Source organism: Callorhinus ursinus, unplaced genomic scaffold, assembly GCF_003265705.2.
Source record: "Callorhinus ursinus isolate GAN/ISIS: 27379988/994484 unplaced genomic scaffold, GSC_fseal_2.0 scaffold33, whole genome shotgun sequence".
Classification (NCBI taxonomy): Eukaryota; Metazoa; Chordata; class Mammalia; order Carnivora; family Otariidae; genus Callorhinus; species Callorhinus ursinus.
In genome coordinates, this window is record NW_027397095.1 from 15,102,596 (window position 1) to 15,129,750 (window position 27,155).

At 38.4% G+C, this 27,155-nt stretch overlaps 1 protein-coding gene across 1 annotated transcript in view; it reads right to left on the bottom strand.

Moving 5' to 3' along the window:
* The window catches only part of WDR44 (WD repeat domain 44), an 85,811-nt gene that overhangs the window by 24,897 nt on the left and 33,759 nt on the right, over positions 1–27,155 (bottom strand). The window contains exons 3-12 of the mRNA XM_025852759.2: positions 25,133–25,207; positions 19,417–20,053; positions 18,807–18,937; positions 17,617–17,712; positions 15,589–15,725; positions 14,596–14,679; positions 14,209–14,315; positions 13,296–13,447; positions 8,853–8,991; positions 7,538–7,602 (exon numbers count right to left, since the gene is read on the bottom strand). Of these exons, the coding sequence (XP_025708544.1) occupies positions 7,538–7,602; positions 8,853–8,991; positions 13,296–13,447; positions 14,209–14,315; positions 14,596–14,679; positions 15,589–15,725; positions 17,617–17,712; positions 18,807–18,937; positions 19,417–20,053; positions 25,133–25,207 (1,623 nt within the window). The remainder of the gene's footprint in view (positions 1–7,537; positions 7,603–8,852; positions 8,992–13,295; positions 13,448–14,208; positions 14,316–14,595; positions 14,680–15,588; positions 15,726–17,616; positions 17,713–18,806; positions 18,938–19,416; positions 20,054–25,132; positions 25,208–27,155) is intronic.

Here is a 27,155-nt window from a genome sequence, read left to right on the forward strand (position 1 = left end):
CTCTTCCCTCTCGTGCTCTCTCTCTCATTCTCTCTCTCTCAAATAAATAAATAAAATCTTAAAAAAAAATATGTCAGGTTATGTCATTCTCTGTTCAAAGACCCTTCACTGGCTTCCATCTCTCTTAGAGTAAAAGCTGAAGTCCTTGTAATGGCTTACACATTGTTTGCCCCATCCACACCTCTGTGACTTCATTCTTTTCTTTTTTTTAGAGAAAGATGGGGGGCAGAGGGAGAGTGAGAGAGATAATCTCAAGTAAACTCTGCACTGAGAGCGGAGCCTGACACGGGGCTTGATCTCACGACCCTGATAGCATGAGCTGAACCAAAATCAAGAGTGGGAGGCTTAACTGACTGAGCCACCCACGTGCCCCTGTGACTTCACTTTCTACTTTCTCCCTTGCTCACCAGCACTGGCTACTCAGGCCTCAATGCTCTCTCGCTCTCTCTCTCTCTCTCTCTCCTTTTTTTGGCTTTTTAAGTTTTTATTTTAATTCTAGTTAGTTAACATACAGTGTTATATTAGTTTCAGGTGCACAATATAAGGATTCAACAATTCCGTATATCACCCAGTAATCATCAGAAGTGCACTCCTTAATCCCCATCACCTACTTCACCCATTCCCCCCCATAATGCCATTTCTTGAACACACCAGAACTCACTTGCCATTCCCTCTACCTGGAATGCATGTCTCCTTCAGACAGCCATATGATCACTCCTTCACTTCTTTCAGATTTTGCTCAAATGACAACCTCTGGGTAAAGCTTTGCTTATCCACCTTTACTCCCTGTTACCCCACTTTATCTGCTTTATTTTTATCCATGTAACTTATCACCTTCTAATATATTACAAAACTACTTAGTTTGCTTCTCTCCCACTATGAAAACTTAAGCTTCATAACAAGATATTTTTGTCACTTTTGTTCACGACTATATATCCTCAATTTCCTAGAACAGCGATTAATACAAAGTAGGCACTCAGTAAATATTTGTGGACTAAATGAAGATACCGTGCTAGACCTTACAATGCCAACTAGTGGAGCATAATGATTAACAGCATAAGTTTTTCCAAAGACAGATCAGAGTTGGGTTCTAATTCTGACGCTGTATTTACTAACTGTGTGAAACTGGTGAGTTGCCTAACATTCCTAAGCCTTCTTCATCTGTAAAATAGGGCTCTTAACAGTACCACCTCACAACAGTATCAGGGCTATTGTGAGGTAAAATGAGATAAGATATAAATTGTACTTAAGCAAAGTACATGGCACAGAGTAAGGGCTCATAAAATGTTAGCTGGTGCCTTTAGCAGAAATATGAGCAAAATACCATGGGGGCAGTGAGGGAGCATACGAATAATTATGCACTGGGTGAAGCAAGAAATGCTTCAGTGAGGAGACTTGAGTCTTAAACCAATTGGCCAGGCAAAGGGGAATAGTATATGTAAATACATGCAATCAACAAAGGGTCTGACATTTTTATTGGGGTAACAGTGAACCAATGAGTGGCTCAGAATATAAGGTTTGTGAGAGGGAAGGGTGAAAGATAACAATGAGATCTCTGCAAGACTGAGCCATGCTAAGGAATTTGGACTAAATCTATAGGAAGGGCGCCTGGGTGGCTCAGTCAGTTAAGCATCTGCCTTCAGTTCAGGTCATGATCCCAGGGTCCTGGGATGAAGTCCCACATCGGACTCCCTGCTCTGATGGGAGCCTGCTTTTCCCTCTATCTCTGCTGCTCCCCGTTTGTGCTCTCTCTCTCAAATAAATAAAATCTTAAAAAAAAATAAATCTATAGAAAAAAAAGAGAACCAAAAACAGTGCTTAAACAGGAAAGGAACATGATTAGATGTGTTTTATAGGAGAGTAATTCTGTTAGCAATGAAGATGAAAGATTGGAATCTGGGAGAATAGCTATCATGGTCCAAGTAAGATACAAAGGCCCAGATTACAGCAGTGGAAATGAAAGGAATGGCCAGATTCCAAAGACATTTCTGAGATCAAGTGGGCGGGATTTCGTAAGCAAACGTTGAAGGGAGAAAAGTGATCAGTTTCTAACTCAGTATATGGTATGGGTGTTAACTGACATCAAGTACACTATCAAAGGAGGGGTTACCTAGGGAAAATGATACTTAATTCTGCTTTGGACATATATTATCATCATGGATGCCTGTTTTTCCCCATGCAGAGCTCCTTGACATGAACTGTCCATTGCGTCTTTATATTTTCAGTGCCTAACACATGGTAGAAATGTTCATAATTGTTGACTGACCCAAATCTAAATCAATGTGTATTTTTTAAAGATCTATTTTAGAGACAGAGACAAGACAGAGAGAGAGTGCACACATGCATGAGGGGAGTAGCAGAGGGAGAGAATCTTCAAGCAGACTCCCCTCTAAGCACAGAGCCTGATCTCACCACCCATGAGATCATGACCTGAACTAAAACCAAGAATCGGACACTTAACTGACTGAGCCACCCAGGCACGCCTGAATGCATATTTTTTATTTATTTTTTAAAGATTTATTTGAGAGAGAGAGAGAGAGAGAGAGAGAGAGAGAGAGAGAGAGAACATGTGTGTGCATGCGTGCAGGGTGGAGGGAAGGGCAGAGGGACAGGGAGAGAATCTCAAGCAGACTCCCTGCTGAACACAGAACCTGATGGAGGTCTCGATCTCACGACCCTTGAGATCATGATGAACTGAAGCCAACAGTTGGACGCTTAACTAACTGAGACACCCAGGTGCCCCTCAACGCGTTTTTAATAAAATGCTGTACATGTACGATTTCACAAAAATTACCTCTCACCCCTTATAGTTAACTCCTTTCATCCAAGTTTTAGATTCTAATAATCTTAAAGGAGATCAGACTGTGTCACCCCAAAATATTCCCTTTACATAAAGATTATTGTGAGCTGAAGGCAACTGAGAAGAAACAGAACCAAGAAAAAGTCTCTGCCCTCCCTGCTTCTTCTTAAATGCAGAGCATGAAATTCTCTTTGTGAAAGTATCTCCCTTTCAGCTCTTCCTTGCCAGGAAGGGGAAAATAAATCTTACCTCTGGAGACAGTAGTAAGTAATCCTTATCCTCCATTAGTTTCCCCCAATGTTTTTACCTGGTCACAATTTACTGCCCCTAAAGCCCAACCCCACTCCTTTTTTTCTTGTCACTTCTCCACAAACTTACCACTCTTCATTAAAATCATATATAAGCCCCTGAGTCTAATGGCTTCTTTAGGTATTCAGTGTTTTTCTATGAAGGCCTCATATATATATATGTATATATATATATATACATATATATATATGTATATATATATGAGAAAATGATACACACACACACACAAATGATATGAAGGCCTCATATATATATATATATATGAGAAAATGATACACACACACACACACACACACACACACGGAAAATACTTGGCAGGACCAATGAATAAGTTAGGGATCTTGGGTGTGTCACTCTATATACCCAACTGTACTATAGGTACTTGTAGGTACTCTCTTTTACATGAATGCTAACAAGACTGAGGATGTAGTTCAAAAGAGATAAATATATCACTATCATGAGAAAAGAAAAAAAGAACACACACATCAGGAAAATAAATTAATCAACTACACTGTGTACACTGCCCCTCACTATAGCTAGCACTAGGTTCAAAGGTAATACCAGATACCATAATCCAAACGCATATGAAACAGAGGCCGCTTCTAACCATCCCCAATCAAAATGACAAAAGCAAAAGAAATACCAATCTATTCCCGAAAACAACAGATATGATACTCAACTACTACAGGAAAAAAGCTCAGTACTCCAGGGGTCACTACTTTTTGTATCAAAGAACTGCTATGCTCCTCATTTAAAAGGCCTGTATTTGGGGCACCTGGGTGATGCAGTTGGTTGAGCATCCAACTCTTGGTTTTGACTCACGTCGTGGTCTCAGGGTCGTGAGATCAAGACCCACGTCGGGCTCCGTGCTCAGCATTCAATCTGCTTGAATTTCTTTCTCTCTCTCCCTCTGCCCCTCCCCACCCCACATACTCGCACGCTTGCTCTCAAATAAATAAATCTTTTTTTTTATAAGATTTTATTTATTTATTTGACAGAGAGAGACACAGTGAGAAAGGGAACACAAGCAGGCGGAGTGGGAGAAGCAGACTCCTTGCTGAGCAGGGAGCCTAATGAGTGCTTCATCCCAGGACCCTGGGATCATGACCTGAGCCAAAGGCAGATGCTAAATGACTGAGCCACCCAGGCGCCCCTCAAATAAATAAAAAAATCTTAATAAATACATACATAAAAGGCCTGTATTCAAACAAGATTGGGAGGTACTTAGGTTTTTTGGGGGATGAGGTGGGGTGGATAGACATAGTTAGGAATCTGTCAATAGAGGGGCGCCTGCGTGGCTTAGTCAGTTTGAACTTCCAACTCTTGATTTCACCTCAGGTCATGATCTCAGGGTCCTGGGATTGAGGTCCGTATCTGGCTCTGAGCTCAGCTTAGTATTCTCTCTCTCTCTCCCTGTACCTCCGCTCCTCCCCACCACTCGCGCTCTCTCTAAAATAAATGAAATCTTTAAAAAATATATAAAACAATCTGTTAGTAGGACTGTTGAAATAAGCATAATACAAGACGGTACAAATAGTTCCTGTTTTTAATAATAATTAATGCCTGGAAGCTTTATGGTGAATTAAACTAATAAAAGCAAACCCTTTTCCCCAAAGCAAAGTGGTTAAAATTTTTACCGCTACATTAGTCAGTGAAGGCTTTATGGAGGAAGTGGGCCTTGAAGAATGGGCAAACTTTGAACAGGAAGAAGGGAGATTACAGGTATCCAGATAAGGAGGATAGGAACAAAGGCACAGAAGCAGGAATTCAACACTGATTCAGGCCCACCATAGTCAGACATGGGGTTAGGTTCCAAGAACACTAAAATCTGTGAAGTACTGTTTTTTGCTTTAAATCAGCCCAGAGTCTAGCCAATGAGACAAACTGCCAAAGAAGACATGGTAAGTATATTAGTGTCAAAATACCTGTAACGTTCTGTCAGAACACAAATGAGGAACAATTTTGCCTGCCTGCTTCAGGGAAAATATTAAGAGAAAATAAGATATTTGAACTGAATCTTTTTTTCTTTTTGAACTGAATCTTGAAGGATGAATAGGGCTCTGCCCAGTGACAAAAGGGGACAGGGAGGGCAATGTGGGCAAAGCAAACAGCACAAAGGCACAAAAGTGAAAGAATGGTTAGGGTACAGACCTATGTCCAGAATGGTGAGTAGGATGCATAGGCACCAGGGAATTAGAACTGAGTTAAAAAGGTAAGATGTGGGGACTCTTGGGTGGCTCAGTCGGTTAAGCATCTGACTTCGGCTCAAGTCATGATCCTGGGGTCCTGGTATCTAGCCCCACCTCAGGCTCCCTGCTCAGTGGGGAGTCTGCTTCTCCCTCTGCCCCTTCCCCCCCAATTGTGCTCTGTCTCTCTCTCAAATAGGTAATATCTTTTTAAAAAAAATCTGCATTTACTATCATAAAATTTTTTTTTTAAGAAGGGTAAGATGAGGCAATATCAGAAAGGGCCTTATCCTATAGGTGCCAAAGAACCAGCAAAAGATTTTAAACCACAAAATGGCATCAGATCTGGATTTTGGAAAAAAGCTGGTGGCAACATAGAAAATAAGTTGGGTGGAAACTGGAGACAGAAAAAGCAATTAGGAAGCTACAGCAAACACCTCAATGAATGTTGAGGGCCTAGATAATGTGAGTGACAATGGAGAATGAGGGGACAGATTCCAAGGGCATTTGTAGGTGGAGGCAAGGGGACAGAAATTTATAACTCATTTGATATGTAAGGAAAAAAAGGAGTATTTTCTGACGAAGTTAAAAAAGTAACTTATGGATGGTGATGACATTAAAAGCTCAGAGAGAAGCAGGGTTGTGGGTAGGTAATAAAAATATTTCCATGAGTGAACATTAACATCTAACCAGTTACTCAAGCCAGATAGCTGGGGATTGTAGTAGGCTATTCACCTGCCACCCCAGCTAGTCGGTCACCAAGTGCCAGAGACCCTACCTCTTCCACATCTCTCAAATTCAGCTCATCATTATGGTTTCTAGACCCACTGCTTCATAATCAAAGTACCATTTCTCTCCTGGGTTAATAACCGCTTAAGTGGTCTCCCCGTCCCTAGTCTGGAGCCCCCATCTAATCGATCGTTTACAGTGTTTACCACAATGCTCTTCCTGAAACAAAAATCTGAACATTTTAATTAAGCTTCTGATTGAAACCCCTCAAAGCCCCCTCCCCCCTCCCCTGCAGCTTACAGGACAAAGTCCAAATGTCTTGGTTTAACACAAAAGGCCATTTAAAATCCTAATCCTGCCTACCTCTCCTCCAACTCTCACACATGCCTGCTTTGCTCCAGCCACATGGAACTTCTGGCAGCATCATTAACATGCCATGCTGTTCCAGTTTCCAGGCCTCTGCACTGGCTGTTCACTCTGATGAGCTTCTTCCTTCCTTGTCTCACACAGTTAACTCCTGGCTCACACACAAAGCCTCCAGAACATTTTCCTCACGCTCTGATTTGTTGGGATAACTCCTATACTTGTGTAGTACCTACTGTAGAATATTACCATCCAATACTAGAATTGTGGATGTATCTATTCTACCAGTCAGCAGAATCCCTGAGGGCAAAGACTATGTCTCATCTGATTTTGCAGAAGCTAGCAGTATCTGGCACATGTGACAGGCACTCAAAAAACATTTGTTGAGGGAGTTCAGTTTTAGACTATTAGCCGATGTCAAATGACCAAATAAGGATGGTCAAGGACACAGCTCTGAAAAACAGCACCATTTAAATGGGAGAAAGAGAAAGAGACAGCAAAGGTGTAGGAAGAGAACAGGAAAAATAGAACCATAGAAAGCTGAGAGGAATATGTTTAGAGTAGGGAAACATTAGTGTCAAATACTATAGAGACAATGAAATTTCAGGAAAATACTGTTGAGCAGGTGGACATTTTAGGTTCTTTGTTTACATCACCATACACAAGAAGCACATGGGACAGCTTAGAATAATATTCTCCAGTTTGCTTTTTAGGTGTAAAATTGGTTGTATTTAACCTTCCACCTATCAGACCAAAGGAAAACCATTAAGATATTTTAAACTACCTGAAACTGTGATAAAGCATTTATTAAACCAAGAAGATGGAAAAATTAAAATATTTCTGTATCTTTTCTTTCCTTCTTCACTCCTTATTCAGTATCCAGTATTTTTTTAAATTGTAACATGGATTTGAGGGGAAGGGATTTTATTTTATTTAAGTTTACATTAGTAGTTTGGTAGCTGGAGTAGTATCATGACAGCTTTTAAATATCACAATTTTTCATCTACCAATTCTAATAGAAGAACCTCTTGTTTGTAATGTATTAACTGCTTTCATGTAACTTTAATTTCTGATAGACAATAAGGTATTTCATGGTAAACAAATCAAATTATAGTACTTAACAAGAGTAACCATAAAATAGTGAACATACCCCTGTATCTGTATCAGACTTTGATGAATTCAGACTTTCCTGAGAAGGTGACGGGGACACACGTCCTAAAAACAAAATAATTATAAAAAAGGCATGTATGTACACACACACAAAACATCAATCAGAAATAATGACACAGGAACACCTAATTAATAGTCATACAATGTAACATTCTGAAAAAAACACATTTTCTAAATAAGTGAGGCATTAACTCTTTGGGCACCAAAATAACGGTTTTTATCATTTTTATCATAAAATCTTTATAACCATATCGTCAACTTAATAAAATATTGTTAAAATCCTCATTATTCATAGTGAATACAAATAAGATGAACAATAAAGGGGCACAAAGGGTCTGGGGTGGTAGAAGTCTCAAGGGCCACTGAAAGTAGTCTTTCTGCTCTAGGCAGGGCAATAAAAAAAAAATGTATTGTAAACATAGTTTAAGTTTTTGCCAACCCATTATCATCTTCAGGTATGTATAACATAATAAAAGCAATACCCACAGGGCCACTAAAGTATACAGGGCCTCATTTACCAGTTTAGTGGATCTCCCCAGATTTCTATGTTCCTCAAATTGGTAATTCAAACATACTCTCTACTCTAGCCTGTGGCCACCTATTCTCCTTTCTCCCATCCCTTAACTTCTTGGTTTCAGCCTTAGTTGGCTAGGGTGAGGATGGGAGTGGAATGGAGGGGCTTGTGGAGAAAATTTATTACAGTTAAATAATTATAAGAGAAGAATCCCATAAATATAAAGCTCTTATTTATATCAATTCCACATGCTTTCCTGGTAAGTTACCAATATACAGAAATATTTTACATAGTTGTAATCACGGTGTACATACATCACATTCTGAGGTTTCTCTTTGCCATTTAACCTTTTTTCATATACCTCTGATGTACTGACAAATCACATTTCCTTTTCATGGTTGGGTCTCCTTTTTTTCTTTACTTACTGCATGGATATTATTCTCCTCATTCTTTTTCTAAATTAATCAGGTTATTTCATTTAAACCCAGGAGAGAACTAAAGGTTGTCAGGGGAAACCAAGTGACTTTGTTCTCAACAGTTGATGAATTAAACTCTGCACTATACTTCAAAAGGGATAAAGTCAAAAGCTCTATGGTAGCATTTTCCATGGGATTTAGATACTTTTTTGGTGTTGACTTCTGTCCTACTTTTAGGTTTGTGGCCCCTATTAAAAATAGTGGTTGCTGCAAATGGTTGCCAGAGAAGAGGGCATCATTATACCTAAAATGTAAAAATGCCAGATGTCTCTAGAGTTTTAAAGCCCACAAGCAAATCAAAATACCTTCGGTATTGTATTTCATTCGCATATTGTTGAAATAGTCAAAAGCATTTTTTAAAGCCCATATTCTCACTACATTGTCTTGTCCAGCTGAGGCAAGTAATCGGCCACAGTGAGAAAATTTCATGGTCCAAACAGCTCCCTATGAAAACAAAGGAAGGTTCAGAATTACTACTTTAAAAGTTGAAACATTCTTTTTTAAGATTTTATTTTTAAGTAATCTCCACACCCAACGTGGGCCTCGAACTTACAAGCCCAAGATCAAGAGTTGCACGCTCTACCGACTGAGCTAGCCAGGCACCCCTAAGAGTTAAAACATTCTTTTATTTATTTATATAAAGATTTTTATTTATTTATTGAGAGAGAGAGAGAATGGTAGAGAGAGAGCATGAGAGGGAGGAAGGTCAGAGGGAGAAGCAGACTCCCCACTGAGCAGGGAGCCCGATGCGGGACTCAATCCCGGGACTTCAGGATCATGACCTGAGCTGAAGGCAGATGCTTAACCAACTGAGCCACCCAGGCGCCCTGAAACATTATTTTAAAGCCAAAGTAAAGAATTATTCCGAATTATACATATTAAGATCATGCTCATATTACTAACACCATTGAAGGCCAACAGTTCAATGATGTCACAACAGCACAAAGAGGAATTTTTAGGAGAAAGGTAGGATAAGATAGCAGCAGTTTACCATAATCTAAACTAACAAGTTCAAAGCCCCAAGCCTTGTCTACAAATTAATGGAAATGGAGTTCCAAGGTGGCCAGAAATCATTGTAAAAAAAAATCCTAGTTGGGGATATCAGTCTCCTAGCTGAACACAAGCGGGAGTGACATCGGAGGAGGCAGAGCCCTCAGGATACTACTACCACCCTTGATCAAGGCTGAGGGAAACATAGGCCCATGTTAGCAGTGACCCTCATGGCACTGGGCATTTACAAGTGTTGGAATGGTGTGGTCTCATCCTGTTTTTCCCCCCAGATACAAGATTTCACAGTGTATGGTTAGAATTCCCAGATACTGCTAATAATAGGGAAGTGTGTGAGTATGTGTTGGGAGGTGGGGGTGGCACGACTTAAGAACATGAACCCTTAAATTGGAAAAGCCAAATGCTACTACAACAAATACTGTCATAACTACTATTACAACACATATCTATGCAGATCAAAAAGATTACCTAACTTATGGGGTACCTGCTTAGTTGGGAGACCATGCAACTCTTGGTCTCTAGGTCGTGAGTTTGAGCCCTATGTTGGGTGTAGAGATTACTTAAAAATAAATAAACTTAAAAAAAAAAGATTATCCAAGTTAGAGGCAGTAGCTCATTTACTGAAATAACATTCATTTCCATAAAATTCAAGTACATTAAGAAATTTGTTATTGGTAACCTACTACAATGAGACTTTACTTAAAACTGGAAATAACGAAAGTGAATCAAAACAGTACAAGGAAGTTCATCAGTTCCTTAAGGAAGTTACTATAATCAAGTCAAATATTTTATATGGAGATTATAAGCACCAAAGTTTAAATTCCAATCTGGCTGCCGTCTGATATGTTTATGGTTGCTTCCTTCCAGTTAAGCCACATTTTGGAATTAAAATCTAAATAGATACATAGATTCCCTGATCAAAGACCCACAGCATCATCTGTCCAGTCCAGGAGTTTATTACCAGCTTCCCTGTGTTCCCAGCATTTTCAAGGGTAACTGGATTATCACTTGTGCACTTTATACCCACTTTGGTACATTTTAACTCTGGTAGAAAACTTGTACCTCTCTCTCCTAGCTTTAGCTGCCATTTTACAAAATACACTGACCTACTGTAATATTTGTGTTAATTATTTAAAATACACCCGGGGGGGGTGCGTGGGTGGCTCAGTTGGTTAAGCGACTGCCTTCAGCTCAGGTCATGATCCTGGAGTCCTGAGATCGAGTCCCACATCGGGCTCCCTGCTCGGCGGGGAGTCTGCTTCTCCCTCTGGACCCTCTTCCCTCTCGTGCTCTCTATCTCTCATTCTCTCTCTCTCAAATAAAATAAAATCTTAAAAAACAAAAATACACCCAGGGAAGGGCACCTGGGTGGTTCAGTCGGTTAAGCATCCAACTCTTGATTTCGGCTCAGGTCATGATCTTAGGGTCATGAGATCAAGCCCCGCACTGGGCTCTGTGCTCAGCATGGAATCTGCTTGTTCCTCTCACTCTGCTCCTTCCCCTATCGCTCACTTTCTCTCTCAAATAAATAAAACCTTTTAAAAATATACCCAGGGAATACTTTAAATGTCTTCCAAAGACATAGACCACCCTGTAAATTTAACTGCTTTAAAAGTCTGGTACCTTTACACTGCTTTCTTAATGATACGGGCCTAGAGTTTACTTATTCAATAACTTTCACTTCTTGAGGGGCGCCTGGGTGGCTCAGTTGGTTACGCATCTGACTTTGGCTCAGGTCGTGATCTCAGGGTCCTGGGATCAAGCCCCGCATCGGACTCCACACTCAGCACAAAGTCTGCTTCTCCCTCTCTCTCTGCCCCCTTCCCCTGCTCATGCCCCCACTCTCTCAAATAAACAAAATCTTTAAAAACAAAAACTTTCACTTCTTGGGGCACCTGGGTGGCTCAGTCGTTAAGCGTCTGCCTTCAGCTCAGGTCATGATCCCAGGGTCCTGGGATCGAGCCCTGCATCGGGCTCCCTGCTCAGCGGGAAGCCTGCTTCTCCCTCTCCCACTGCCCCTGCTTGTGTCCCTTCTCTTGCTGTGTCTCTGTCAAATAAATAAATAAAATCTTAAAAAAAAAAAGAAAACCTTTCACTTCTTGATATTTGCAAGCAACATATCTGATAAACAGTTAGCATCCAAAATAAATAAAGAACTTACCAAACTCAACACCCCCAAAAACAACACAGTTAAGAAATGGGCAAAAGACATGAAAAGACATTTTTCCATAGAAGATATCCAGATGGCTAACGACCCATGAAAAGATGCTCAACGTCACTCATCATCAGGGAAATAAAAATCAAACAAACGATGACATACCACCTCACACCTGTCAGAAAGGCTAAAATTAACAAAACAAGAAACAACAGGTGTTAGCAAAGATGTGGAGAAAGAGGAACCCTCATGCACTGTTGGTGGGAATGCAAACTGGTGGAGCCACTCTGGAGAACAGTACGGAGGTTCCTCAAAGAACTAAAAATAAAACTACCCTACGATCCAGCAATTGTACTACTAAGTATTTACCCAAAGAATATAAAAATAGAGATTCGAAGGGGTACATGCACCCCGATGTTTACAGCAGCATTATCAACAATAGCCAAACTATGGAGAGAGCCCAAATGTCCACTAACTGATGAATGGCTAAAGAAGATGTGGTACACACACACACACACACACACACACACACACACACACACACACAATGGGATACTACTCAGCGATCAGAAAGAATGCTATCTTGCCATTTGCAATGACGTGGATAGAGCTAGAATGTATTATGCTAAGCAAAATTAAGTCAATCTGAGAAAGACAAATACCATATGATTTCACTCATATGTGGAATTTATTTTTTTTAAGATTTTATTTTTATTTATTTGAGAGGGAGAGAGAGAGAACAGGTGAGAGCACAAGAGCAGGGGAGGGAGAAGCAGACTCCCCACTGAGCAAGGAGCCTGATGTGGGGCCCAATCCCAGGACTCTAGGATCATGACCTGAGCTGAAGGCAGCCACTTAACTGACTGAGCCACCCAGGCGTCCCCATATATAGAATTTAAAAAGAAAACAAATGAACATAAGGGAGGTAATGGGGGGGAAGGAGAGGAAAACAAACCATAAGAGATTCTTTTTTTTTTTTTTAAGGATTTATCCATTCATTTGAGAGAGAGAGAGAGAGAGAGAGCACATGAGTGTAGGGAGGGGCTGAGGGAGAGGGAAACAGAGAATCTCAGGCAGACTCCCCACTGAGCACAAAGCCCTGTGAGGGACTCGATCCCAAAACCCCGAGATTATGACCTGAGCTGAAATCAAGAGTCAGACACTCAACTGACTGAGCTACCCAGGTGCCCCAAACCATAAGAGACTCTTAACGATAGAGAACAAATTGAAGGTTGATGGAGGGAGGTGGAGGGGGGATGGCCCGATGAGTGATGGGTATATTAAGGAGGGCACTTGCTGTAATGAGCACTGGGTGTTGTATATAAGTGATGAATCAATGAATTCTACTCCTGAAACCAACACTGCACAGCATGTTAAATTTAAATAAAAATTTTAGAAACCTTTCAGTTCTTGAAAAATAATCCAGAGACAGACTCTGCATTACCTAGGCATTAAACCATTATTAATATTAATTTACTCTTCTTGAGTCAGGTTAGCAAAATTATATACATAAGAGATTGGCTGTGTACAAGCCAAAGTACTTCTCTCAATGAAAACAATCCTGAAAAATATAAAGGTTGCTTACCATATGCTCACCACTAAGATCTTGCACCACTTTTATCTGATCAAAATCATAAGGTCCTTTGAAACCATGCGCTGCTTTGAATTTGACTGGTCTTGTATATGGCATTCCTTCATCATCACTTGATGAAGGATCATCTTGATCAGTATGAAACACTGAATAGAAAAGCAATATAGAAATCATCACTAGCTAATGTAGATAAAGCTACTATCAGATTTTCATTCTACTGTTTACCAAGAAAATTTATTAAATGGAAAAGCATAGCTATTACTAAATAGCAATATTGGTTAAGAGCACGGGATCTGGTGCCAGACTGTCTGGGTCCAAATCCAGCTGTCATTTATTGTCTGTGTGTCCATAGCCAAAGCACTGGACCTTTTTGTGCCTTGGTTTTCTCATCTATAAAATGGGAGATAATAACAGTACTTACACCTCATAGGGTTTTTATGAAGGTTAAATGAATGAATACAGGTCCAAGTGCTTAGAAGAGTGTCTGGTACAAAATAACTACTGTATTAGTGTTTATTAAATAAAATAAATGAGTACAATTACAACAAAGGCAAAGGAAGTTAAGATCTGTAAAATTTAGAAAATTTTCCAAATTTTGAAACTATTTATAAAAACTAAATAAACTTATAAAACTAATTTACAATTGATTAATGAACACTCATTTCTTCTAGGTTGCCACAGTTACAAAATATGTACAAATTCATGTTTAATATGAACAAATTTATTTTTCTTTCTGCTCATAAAATTAAGTGATACCTAGAATAACATGATTTATTGAACTGCTAAGATGTCTGCTACAAAGGTTTCTTACTTTCAATAAAACAGAATGCTTCTTATAAATCATAGGCTAAATTTGGATGATTACAAATCAATTAAATATTCATTTGCAATGTTCTATTTCACTTACCTTCATCTCTAACACTTTTAACTTTATTCACAGCACGTTCACCATATTCTTCTGCAAGGTGCTTTGCTCTCTTTACTGATTTTCCTAAGAACTTCTTTAGTTGAGTCCTTACCCAAAATACAAAAAACCAAAATTATTATTTTTTATAGATTTTATTTATTCATTTATTTGACAGAAAGAGAGTGAGAGAGGGAACACAAGCAGGAGGAGTGGGAAATGGAGAAGCAGGCTTCCCGTGGAGCAGGAAGCCCGATGTGGGGCTCAATCCCAGGAGCTGGGATCATGACCTGAGCTGAAGGCAGATGCTTAACGACTGAGCCACCCAGAAGCCCCGAATTCTCGTATTTTTTAAAAAGCTTGAAATAAAGGAGATGTACTGTAACTCACGTTTTCTGTTTTAACCTTCCACCATCAGTATCTGTTGTCTGAGACTGTAACTTCTCTTCATCATCTGACTGTGCCGCGTCATTACTACAAGAAGGGGAAGAAGGCATTTTAAAAGAAGCCATTTCCCCTACACCTCTCAACAATCCAGGTATACTATATACTCAGGTACTCAGAATAAAACTATGTTAACATACTTTATATAAATTTACTTTTATTTTTTTTAATTTTTTATTATGTTAATCATCATACATTACATCATTAGTTTTTAATGTAGTGTTCTATATAAGTTTACTTTTATTGATGACCCTCAGAATGTAAGACTTGAGAGATCAAAGAAAAGAATCTTTAAGCATGATGTAACGTACAAAATGTAAGTGAAAGCAATTTAGGAACTTATGGAAAACCTACTACCAACAAGGCTTTTTGTTGGACAAAACGTGCTGCACAGAAATGACAAATTAACTACCTCTTCGCTCTTCAGGTACATCATGTATTACACTTTATTGAGATTTGCTTTCACAATAATCATTTCTTCGATCTACATACATCTCACAGTAAAGTCAATCACCTCACTCTAAAGCCATTTTCTGACCTACAAAGGTAATAGGTACTATAAGTAGATAATAAGTATTATAAGATAATACTTATAAAATCTGTGGTCTTAAAGCAAGGTTCCAGAAACCAGATCTTCATTGCACATGGCTTTTTACCCTCAATATGTTTCACTAATGTCTCTAGTATTATATAAATCATTTTAAAAGAAAAACAAAATACTATGAGATTTCAGATATATACTGTTTTCCCCAAGTAACTGTATGGTCTTAAGAGAGAATAATGTTGAAGAATACATACATTAACTAACTCTATTTTAATTCCATATTTAAAAAAAGAAGACTGAATGAAACCAAATTAGGGACTGTTATAGTTCATAAACAGAGAAATCTTCACCACTCTGAAATACTACGAATGATAAAGAATAACAATAGGCCATACCTTACATATTCCTTAGTCCTTCTCATGATGTGTAGAGTGAGAGGATTAATACCTGTTGGCAGTTTCTCTTCCGCAAGACTCAAAGGTATTTCTTCTCCAGTATCCAGGTTCTTAATCATGACACTGGCTAAAATTTCCTGAGGTAAAAAATAACACCAAGAGGACCTATAATTTAATTATCTTTTTGAGTCTGCAAAATCCTCAAACATTTAAGCTAAGGACTTTCTAGACACCTTCAGTACTCTGTACAATAATTTTTATCTTTTTTCATGACATATAATTCATACATTGCAGAATGCACTCGATTTAATTCAATGATTTTGAGTAAATTCAGAGTTGTACAATAATCACCTTTATTTAAGTTTAGAATATTTCCACTACCTCAAAAAGAAACCCCATACCCATTAAATGTCATACCTCATTCCCCTCTCCTCCCAGCCCCTAGCAACGACTATTCTACTTTTTGTCTCTATGGTTTGCCTATTACAGACATTTCATATAAATCAAATCATCCCGTATGTGGTCTTTTGTGATTGGCTTCTTTTGCTTAGCACGTTTTCAAGGGTCATCCACACTGCAGCATGTGTCAGAACTTCATTCCTTTTAATTGCCAAAAAAATAGTCCATGTGGACTGGATATACATTTTATTTAACCATTCATGGGAGATGAACATTTGTGTTGTTTCCACACTTGGCTATTATGAATACTCGTGTACTTTTTTTTTTTTAAAGATTTTATTTATTTATTTGAGAGAGAGAAGAGAGCACACAAGCACCGGCGGGGAGGGGGAAGGGCAGAGGGAGAAGCAGACTCCCCGCTGAGCAGGGAGCCCCATGCAGGATCCTGAGACCATGACTTGAGCCAAAGGCAGACGCTTAACTGACTGAGCCAGCCAGGCGCCCCACTTGTGTACGTTTTTTGTGTGGACATATATTTTCATTTCTATTTGGTGTATACATAGGAGTAGAATTGCTGGATCATGGTAACTCAATGTCTAATGTTTTGAGGAAATGCCATACTGTTTTCCAAAGTACAATAATTTTTTAAAATGTATCATTTAAAAGAAACGAAAGCTGGGGCACCTGGCTGGCTCAGTCGGTGGAGCATGCGGCTCATGATACTGGGGTTCAGTTTGAGCACCACGTTGGATGTAGAGATTACTTAAAAAAAATCCTTAAAAAAAGAAAAAAAGACATGAAAACTAAGATTTTGCTTCAAAACTTTATTCAGAATAAATTGGTCAATCAATGTATACTAAATTTTAATGGTAAGTAAGCACTAAGTCTGCATACACTGTACATCACCTAACAAGTATAAAAACATATAACATCAATTCTTTTTAAGCCCACCTTCTATTAAATTTGGGCTTTGTTTTCAATACATTTCTTCTACCACATAATGGTATAAAAAGGTAATTTTAAGTTAGAGTGGCAAACTCCAACATATTAAAAAAACAAAAACTGGGGCGCCTGGGTGGCTCAGTCAGTTAAGCATCTGCCTTTGACTCAGGTCATGATCCCACGATCATGAGTCCTGAGTCAGGCTTCCTGCTCAGCGGGGAGCCTGCTTCTCTCTCTCTCTTCCTCACTTGTGTTCTCTGTCACTCTCTCTATCTCTCAAATAAATAAATAAAATCTTTAAAGACAAAACAAAAACAAACAAACAAACAAAAAACCCCCCCCAAACTGGGATGCCTGGCTGGCTCAGTCAGTACAGCATGTAACTCTTGATTTCAGGTTGTGAATTCGAGCCCCACACTGGGTGTAGTGTTTACTTAAAAATAAATGAAATATAATAAATTTTTAAAAACTAAGAAAATCAATTTTCATTTTCTCTTCTTTTTGCTTAACAGCAATAAACTTAAATTTTTTTAATCATGGTAAAATATTTTTAGTTGTATAGTTCAGTGGTATTAAGCACACTCACAATGCTGTACAACCATTACCACCATTCATCTTGAGAGTTTCTTCATCTTCTCATTATGATTTTTATATTTTATGTTAAGAACAAAAAGAATCTAACTATACCTCATCAGTAAGCTCTCTCCCAGAGTTGGATCTAGGTCTCTGAGGGCCCATCACTTCACCTGCTATGGTCTGCCCATCAGGTGCTTTTCCATTTTCCTAAAATTACAATTTTATAAACAGAAAGACTGAGTCAATTGCTATAAACATTCAATTATTCATTACCACACACAGTTCTAAAGAATCCCATAATTCACATAATGGAGCCTACTGAAAATTTAAATGAAACACTCCATTTCGGTCCTTTATTATTCCCAGCATGCTGAAAAACATTAGGTATCAAAACCATTGCTGCCCATGAAATAATATCTTAGTCTTGAAAGCAAATAAATGTTCTACTTGAACGTGACCCAAAAGCAGTTCTCTATTAGCAGAGTGCCATTAATCAGGGCTATACTTGTGCTTATCTCGAAGGCAGGGGTTGGCAAACTTTTACTATAAAGAGCCAGAGAGTAAATGTTTTAGGCTTTCTGCTTCACATATAGTGTCTGTCACATATTCTTTTTTTTTTCTTTTCCTTACACTCCTTTAAAAATGTAAAGACCATTCTTAGCTCAGGGACTCTAGATAAACAGGCTACTGCCAGTCTCTGCTCTAAGGCTATGACAAGACTGAAGGGCCTTATCTCCCAGTCTGCTAACCTGTCCCTACCACTGCTACCGTGTAAGCCTTGAGTCCCAGAAACTGGGCTATGGTAAAAATTCCTGCTATCACGTGTTTTCTATTGCCTCATATATGGATATATAGCCTAGTATAGGAAGGGTTTTTTTCATGATTAGTAAAGGAAATTATAAATAAAAGTCCTCAGTTTTGACCACCATAGGTAAGGTAAATGAAGACTGTAGTTGATGTTTATTAACATAATAATATTACAAATAGCAGCATCTTTCATTTTTTTTGATTGCCTACTGCATGCCAGGTACTTGGCATACTTTAGCTCATTTCATCCTTGCAAGATACCTTCAAGGAAGGTTTTCCCCTCATTTTTATCAATGGGAAGTCTGAAACTTAGATATTAAATAGTTTGTTAGAATCACCTAGCTATATAGTAGCAGAGCTAAAAAAGGAATGTAAGGCCAGGTTTTAAGGACAAGGAAATATTCTGCCTGGAGAAGAAGGTTCAACAAGCAACAAACCAGACAGCTACAGAAAGTTGTTAAAGCCTCTACCAAATATAACATGAATTCACCAACCTGGGCAGTAACTACTTTATCTCCACTGGTAGCACTTGCCAAGTCAAGAGAAGGCTGAGAATCCTTGACTGTATTCTCTGAAGCCATGTTCGTACTTAGGAGAGTATCAGATGTAATATTCTCTTTGGGAACTGCAATGACGATGATGATAATAATAATGGTGATGATGATAATGGCAACAACTAGTATTTATATAGGACCTTATATAGAGCTTGAAAAGTGCTTTAACCTTTGTCTGATTCTTACAACAATCCCATGAGAAAGTGGTTTTATTACTCATTTTATATATGGAGAAACCAGGGTTCAAACAAGTTATTTCAATTCCTCAAAGCTATACAACTGATACACGAAGAGATCTACATCTTGAATTCAGATCTTAAGTTTCCAATGGTAACAGATTTGAAAGTTTGAAGTCTACTAAAATGTTCGAACATAGTAACTTACTACCAATATAAACATGTTCACTTTTTATTACTAAAATAACTTCTGTAACTTGGTCATGGTCATCGATGTGGTTGTATACAGCATAAACTGAAACAAAACCAGAAAGTCAAATAGTTTCAACTCCAAAATCTCTTCACAAAAAGTTATTTCTCAATTAAATACTTGCCGTCTGGATCAGGCGTTTTAAGGGCCTCAAACTCCAATTCACTTTTCTTTTTTCTTGGTGGTGGAGCAGGTCGAGATGGAGGCGGGGGCCTAGGAGGTGGGAAATTAGTTGGAGGGGGAGGGCGTGCTGGAACAGGCTTCTTTGTACTAGCCACAATGTCAGGTTCTGGAGTAAGCTGTCTTGGGGGTTTAGCGGGAGCCACTTCTTCCATGGCAGCAAAATCTTTAGTAGATAAAGAGTTTGAGGACACAGGTTCTAGAACATCACTTCCTTTGACTTCCATGGCTTCTTTGTTCAATACTTCTGTTTCAGTTTCAGGCACATTATGCTGCTCAGTTGAACTTATTTCAGTTAACTTAGTGATTTCATCTACTGACTTCTCATAGGTGTCATCAGAAGGAAAACATCTTTTAGATTCTAATTCAGTTTCTTCAATTGCATTCTGACTCTCTGCCTTTTTGGAATCTTCCTGTAGTACCTGATCTATGGCTAACAGTCCAGGTATATTGCTAAGATCTGTTCCAGCTACAAGAGAACTGCCAGTAGCCTGGTCAGAGTGTCCCTTTCCTTTGGAATCCGACGAGTCATCTTCCAGCTGTAGTACTTTCTGACTCTCCTCAATAATGCTTTCAATAATCTGATGAAAGGTTAAAAAGCAGTTTTTTAAAAAATGAGGCTATTTCCACGAACATAACAGCTAATAATTTACATAGTACTTACTACGTGCCAGGGAATGTTCTTAACACTTTACATTTTTAATCTTTACAATAACCATATGAGACAGCACTCTTAATATTATCATTACACAAATGAAGGAACAAAGGTATAGAGGGATCAAGTGATTTGTCCAAGGACAAAGAGCTAGTAAGTGATAAGTTGGCAAAAATCCTGGGAGTTTGGTTCCAGAATCTGAACTCTTAACCATTATAATAGGGAATCTGTTAGTACGTATAATTACAAAAGTTCAACCAACCCTGTAAAATAAAGTTCAGACCTAAATTTACATTCAGACTCTTCATGTCATTGTTCATTTACATACTTATGCCAAGTTAGTTACAGTAACAACCTACTGCTTTGGGCCTAGTTAACATAACCATGAGAATCAAAACCACCTAGCACAAGAATTCGGATTGTTTAGTTCTGAACTGAAGCCTAAGACAGAAAAAGCCAGCAGATGCAGGAAGATGAACATTCTTAAACAAACTACACCTAATACTCCACTATTCAGAGAAATGGCAGGACCATGAAGAGAGTTCAAACACTCAGCTCACCTTGCCTTTTCCCTGTTTTATTTCTTTTCTGTAGCTGAAAAATACAGATGGGGTTTCTATATCTTCTACTAACATTTAGAAGAAAAGATATTTTCTACCTAGTACTGTCATTATTACCACATAAAATCTCCCAGTCCACTTATCTTTCCACCATGCCCAACCATGGATGACTTCTGCTTTCTCAATTCCTTGGCTCCAGAAAGTTAACAGAACGTGTCACACAGCCATCCTGACTGGGCTTACCACAAATTCATGCTGACCTGAACTGGACATGACTGCTGCTCAGGGATACTCCTCCCTGATTTCCCAGCATAGTCCACATAATGATTTTTCTCAACCTTCAAATTTTTAGCCTAGTCTCTTTTTTTTAAGATTTAATTTATTTGGGGTGCCTGGGTGGCTCAGTCGTTAAGCGTCTGCCTTCGGCTCAGGTCGTGATCCCTGGGTCCTGGGATGGAGGCCCACATCAGGCTCCCTGCTCAGTGGGAAGCCTGCTTCTCCCTCTCCCTCTGCTTGTGTTCCTTCTCTCGCTGTGTCTCTGTCAAATAAATAAATAAAATCTTAAAAAAAAAAGATTTAATTTATCTGATAAAGAGAGAGAGCATAAGCAGGAGGGCGGGGGTGGGGGGAGTGGCAGAGGGAGAGGGAGAAGCAGGCTCCCCCCTGAGCAGGGAGCCCGACATGGGGCTGGATCCCAGGACCACCTGAGTGGAAAACAGATGCTTAACCAACTGAGTCACCCAGGCACCCCTTATCTTAGTTTTAATCACACTTTTAGCACAGGAATATTAACTAGAATCCACCTGCTTTGTCAATTCAGTGGTTACTGAGCACTGAGAACCTTAGTGATAACAGAAGCCAGTGGGTTTAATGATGAGTAAGAGGTGACAACAAAGAGATAGCCAGCACAATCTATGTTTTCAAAAAGCTTGGCTACAAATGGAAAAGGCTGCAAGAAAGTGATCCAGCATTTTTAAAGCTGAGGGGAAGGAGCCAATAGAAAGTAAGATAACAAAGTTCTGGAGAGGAAAAGAATTAGGCCAGTACACATATTTTCTATTTAATCATCACACAGGCCTTGAGGTAGCTAGATTATCTCCCTTCTACAGAAACAAGAATCTGAGGTAAAGGCATTAAGAATTTTGTCCAAGAAAAAAAAAATTTTGTCCAAGGTCCCACAGCTAGTTAACTACAAAGTCAAAATTGAAATCCAGGTTTTTCTCAGAAATCCAGTGTTTTGTATATTATACCATGCTACTTTGGACAGGGAAAAAAAATAATACTAAGTTCTCAGACTTGACAACGAGGCAAAAGATGAAAACAAATTTGCAGGTAAGGGAAGTGAAAGCAGATGAAAAGGAGTGAATACAGGCTTCTTAGTCTCTAATGTCTACGTGCAGTCAGAAACAAGGTTATCTGCTGAAAGCAAGCAGGATACATGTGGGCACAGTGAGCATGAAGTGACTGTAAAGGTCTGAAATAATCACTATGCATAATGGAAAGGCTAATGCCAGAGAGGGATTAAAATGAGGTTAAAAATCACAAGTCTTCCCCAATCCCTTATCCTTTCACTGAACTATCAGTCTTACCATTCACTATAGTATGAACTATAATATAAACAAAGTAGTATATGGGCTAGCTCTATATAAATACTTTCTCTATAGCAGATAATTAGCTTTTGAAACACAAGGCCCATATTTTCTCCCTCTTGATACGCCCTCATAGCACCTACGTATAGTACCTAACCCTGTATTTTTTTTGCCCCCCTGGGTTTCAGGAGGTAGCAAACAGGGAAAGACCAAAAGAACAATGCAAATCAAGACCAACATAGAGATGAACATGCTAAAGCAACTGTTAGCTTCACATCGCCTCCCTGCTTCAAAAAACTCATTGATCTTCCAGTGACTGTAAAATAGAAATCAGATGTTTTAGTATGACGTAAGAGGCATTCCCATAGTTTGGCCCTAACTTTGGGCTCTAGTCTGATTTGCAACCATTCTGCACATCTCTCTTCTCCATGCCTTTGGTTATGCCTTTCAACTCTCATCTTTCCCTGTCCAAATCTTATCCATTCATCAAGAACCAGCTCAGACGTTACTTCCTCCATGAGGTCTTCCCCATTCCTATCCTCAAGCAGTAAGTCAAGTCTCCCTTTCTGTTCTTATAATAGTTTGTAAGTATATGAACACTTTACATTCAGTTTTGTGTTTAACTAATTTCCTCTACTAAAACATAAGCTCCTGGGGACAGGGACTGTGTCCTGCCTGGAGCAGCGTAAATCCCCACAGCCTTTATCTCATTCATATGTGATACTTAAATCAACTAAAAAGACTAGAACTTAAAAAGTGAGACCTAGTCTTAAGCTTCAATCAACTGCTCCATAATGTTTACTATTTTTTCAGTTTCTAAAGTCTCCTTAAAAATCATTTTTAGCCACTATTACTTACCCTAAGAAAAATTTCTTAAAAAGGAAAAGAAAAACTCTAGTGGAAAAAAATAGAAACATTTCAAGTTTTCAACAATAAAAATGGCTAGATGCATTGTAATATACTTGCTTGATAGAAACTGACACATCAAATGAAAACTGAGTATTGAAATTGTATAGAAATATGATGAAAACTAATAATGGTAAGAGAAAAAAGTAAAATATAGAATTCTATCTACACTATTATTAGGCAAAGAAAACCAAAACAAAACAAAAATGCATGCAAATGGGTGAGACCCAGAAAGGAATGCTGAAAAATTAAGACAGCTGTTTGTTACAGTGTAGAACTGTGGGCAACTTCTGATTTAAAAAGAAAAAAAAGATGGCATTACTTTTGTTATCTTATTTATACTGATACACAATACCATTTCTCCCCCAAAAATTCCTTTTGAGGGAAAAAAGTTGATCAATATTAAAATATAGAGTCCAGGAGCGCCTGGGGGGCTCAGTCGGTTAAGTGTTTGCCTTCAGCTCAGGTCATGATCCCAGAGTCCTGGGACTGAGTCCTGCATGGGGCTCCTTGCTCAGCAGGAAGCCTGCTTCTTGCTCTGCCTGCTCCTCCTTCCCGCTGGTGCTCACTCATTCACTCTTTCTTTCAAACAAATAAAAAAAATCTTTAAAAACATATATATAGAGAGAGTTCATTGGGGCGCCTGGGTTCAGCATTGGACTTTTTTTTTTTTTAAGATTTTATTTATTTATTTGTCACAGAGGGAGAGAGAGAGAGAACAGAAGGGGGAGTGGCAGGCAAAGGGAGAAGCAGGCTCCCTGCTGAGCAAGGAGCCCGATGTGGGACCCGATCCCAGGACCCTGGGATCATGACCTGAGCCGAAGGCAGATGCTTAACCAACTGAGCCACTCAGGCATCCCTTGGCATCGGACTCTTGATTTTGGCCCAGACCATGATCTCAGGGTTGTGGAATCGGGCTCCATGCTCGGCGTGGAGTCTGCTTCATTCTCTCTCTTCTCTCTGCTCCTCCCCCCTCTTCCTCCCTCCCTCTCTAATAAACTAAACTAAAATAACACTTAAAATATGGAGTCCATTAAATTTATAAATTCCATAAGGGTAGAACAATGGATCTTTATCAAGGGCGATTTTGCCCAGCACTCCTCCCCAGACATTTGGTGATGTCTGTAAGACATTTTTAGTTGTCATGATAGTGTGCGGGTAGGGAGGAATCTATTGACATCTAGTGGGTAGAAGCCAGGGACACTGCTAAATATCCTACAATGCACAGAAAAGTCTCTCCTTCCCTCTGCAACAAAAAATTATTTAGCCCAAAGTGTCACTATTGAGAAACTCTGGGATAGAGAATGTGTTATGTTGCTCGTCTCCAGAAACCCACTGGCTAGAACAGGGCCAAGGGCACAGAAAATACTCACAAGTAGTATAACTGAATGAACACACAGCATCCTTTCTCCTTGGGTTTTATCCTGATACTGTGAACTACCCTTTGTCAAAATTTTTATCTTGTGCTCACTCTCTTCTAGTAAACCAAACTCTGAAGCTTTAAAGCAACAATTCTTTAAAAGGTATCAAAGGCACTTTCAGAGTAATGACTTCTTGTAACCTCTAACTGCTAAAGACATCAGAATTTGCTGCGCTGAGCTTTTCAATACCTTTAACTCTTGGTAGTAACACTTCAAGAATAGCTACAGCTTATTCTAATAAAAATACAAGCATAAAAAATAAAAATACATTACAAAACATTTTTTCAAAATACTGTTTCAAGGAACAATTATGGATTAGTTTGCTTATGAAATGACCTCTAAAAAGCCTGATGTGTCTTCAATCTCAAACTCAAGATTCAAGGAACATTTATTGAACATCCACCAAGTACAAAGCACTATACTAAAAGAATATAGAAAATTTTTCTTTAAATACACGATATACATATATATGACATCTGTTAAACTAATGCTGACATTGTATCTTTTTTTTTTTTTTAATCTTACCAACCTTTTTAGACACATCTTGTTTCAATTCTTGTACAGGAGACTCATTTCCAACTTTGTGTGCAGTATTCTCAGTTTCCTATATTAAAAAGAAAAAGAGATCAAATGATGACATCTTTTCTTTAAAATTGTTTAAGATGGGTACAAATTAGAAAACATAGCATTAACAAAGCAAAGCCCATAAAGGGCTTAGATGTTTGTCTAAGGAAAGATGCCCAGATATTTTATGCAAAGTGGGACAATGTGATTTGTATAAGGTTACCAGTCAGCAATTTTCTATATTTCTACAGCAATAGGTTATTTTCCTATAAATGAGCTCATCTTTTTAACATTAAAAACTGTATAGGAAGATAAAAACTACTAAGTACCTCTGTAGCTTAAAAAGATGAAGGATTTAAAGCAAACGGCTGAATCAGAAATGCTATTTTTCTCAGAATATTGCTCCATAAAATGCATAAATATAAAAGTACATAATGCAGAAAACCACATTCAGAGAATAGTTTTCTTAAAAACGCTACATGCTTTAGATGAAAGGAATCAAGACACCAGAAGTTAAAGTCCCCCAAACAGTAACAGAAGAAATTAAACCCACCAAAAATACATATATATCTACGTATACATTCATATACACATACGTACATATATATATATATTTGGGAGGTTAGAGAAGGTAGAAATGGATACACGGCTTTTCTGCTGGAAAAAAAAATTCTGGTAAAATAAGACAATTATACATTTGCAAATGTAAACATAGTATTCACCTCCATCCTAAATTGTCATTATGTTTACAGAAGTATAACAATTTGAATGCTAGTAATGATACTAAGAAAAAAAAACTTTTCATAATTTTTGGTACACATCACAGAGTTAGAGGTCACAATAACCACTTCTGACAGATAAGCAACCTAAGGCACATAACGATGTATGTAAGTATCAAGGTAGCACTTATACAAATGTTAGGATATGATCATGATAGCTGCTGTGATAAAATTACTCCAGATCAATATAATGCTGAAGACTTAATGTGCTAAAGAAATTTCTGTAGAACTTCCGATCTCTTCAAGCTGAAAAGTTGTTTCATGGAATTTTAAGTGTCAGGTAAAATCCAAACTCTACCACAACCCATGAGGGCCTACATCTTTGACATCTCTATTTCTCACCTCCCTTGTCCACCACAACCCCACAATCACACTTTGGCCAATTGGATGGTTCTTTACCATCCTTAGGGTGATAGCTCAAGGGTTATCACATTAGAAAAACCTTCCCTGACCACCTTAAAATAGCCTTACCTGCTTAACTGTCTATCACATTATCTGTTTCTTCACTGTACTTATCTCCATCTGAAATGACCCTGTCTACTTGCTTATATTTTTGTCTCTTCCGTGCCCCGCTAGAATGTAAGCTCCATGAGAGCAAGGGCTTTGTTCTGTCTACTACTATGTACCCAGTACACCTAAAAGAGTGCCAGGCAAAAGTAATCATTTCTAAATGAATGTTGAATAATGCATGGCTCTGGCTTTTCTTCAGTAAATACACATATCTTAAGTTTATATATCTTTAATCAAATCCTGGTTTTAAACTAAAAGAAAAAGGACTCTAATCAAAACCAATTAGTAAGATAATCTTGACAAGATGAAGGACAGAGAATACTTGAAAGGCTGATGGTCATTAAGTACAATTAATGCATATTAGAGAAACACCTTCAACTATCTTACGAATTAACTATATTTATCCAAATATCCTCCAATAACTGTTCATTAGTAGGAAAATCAGAAGCACTATACAATATTAATTCCATAGGTATGTTCCCGAAATTAACCTAAGCAAAAATACACACTAATAATTCCTGTACCTCAATTTAATTTGTTTGAATTAAGTACTTACAACCATCACAGATTAACATTCTCACACTGATCAAAACTGGAAGCAGTGGTTAGACTTCTATTTTATGTAGCTTTAACAAAACTCTCTTGGACTTTGAACCTTTGAAAGGTATCAACCTCTACAAGGTAAACTGTGGTTAAGTC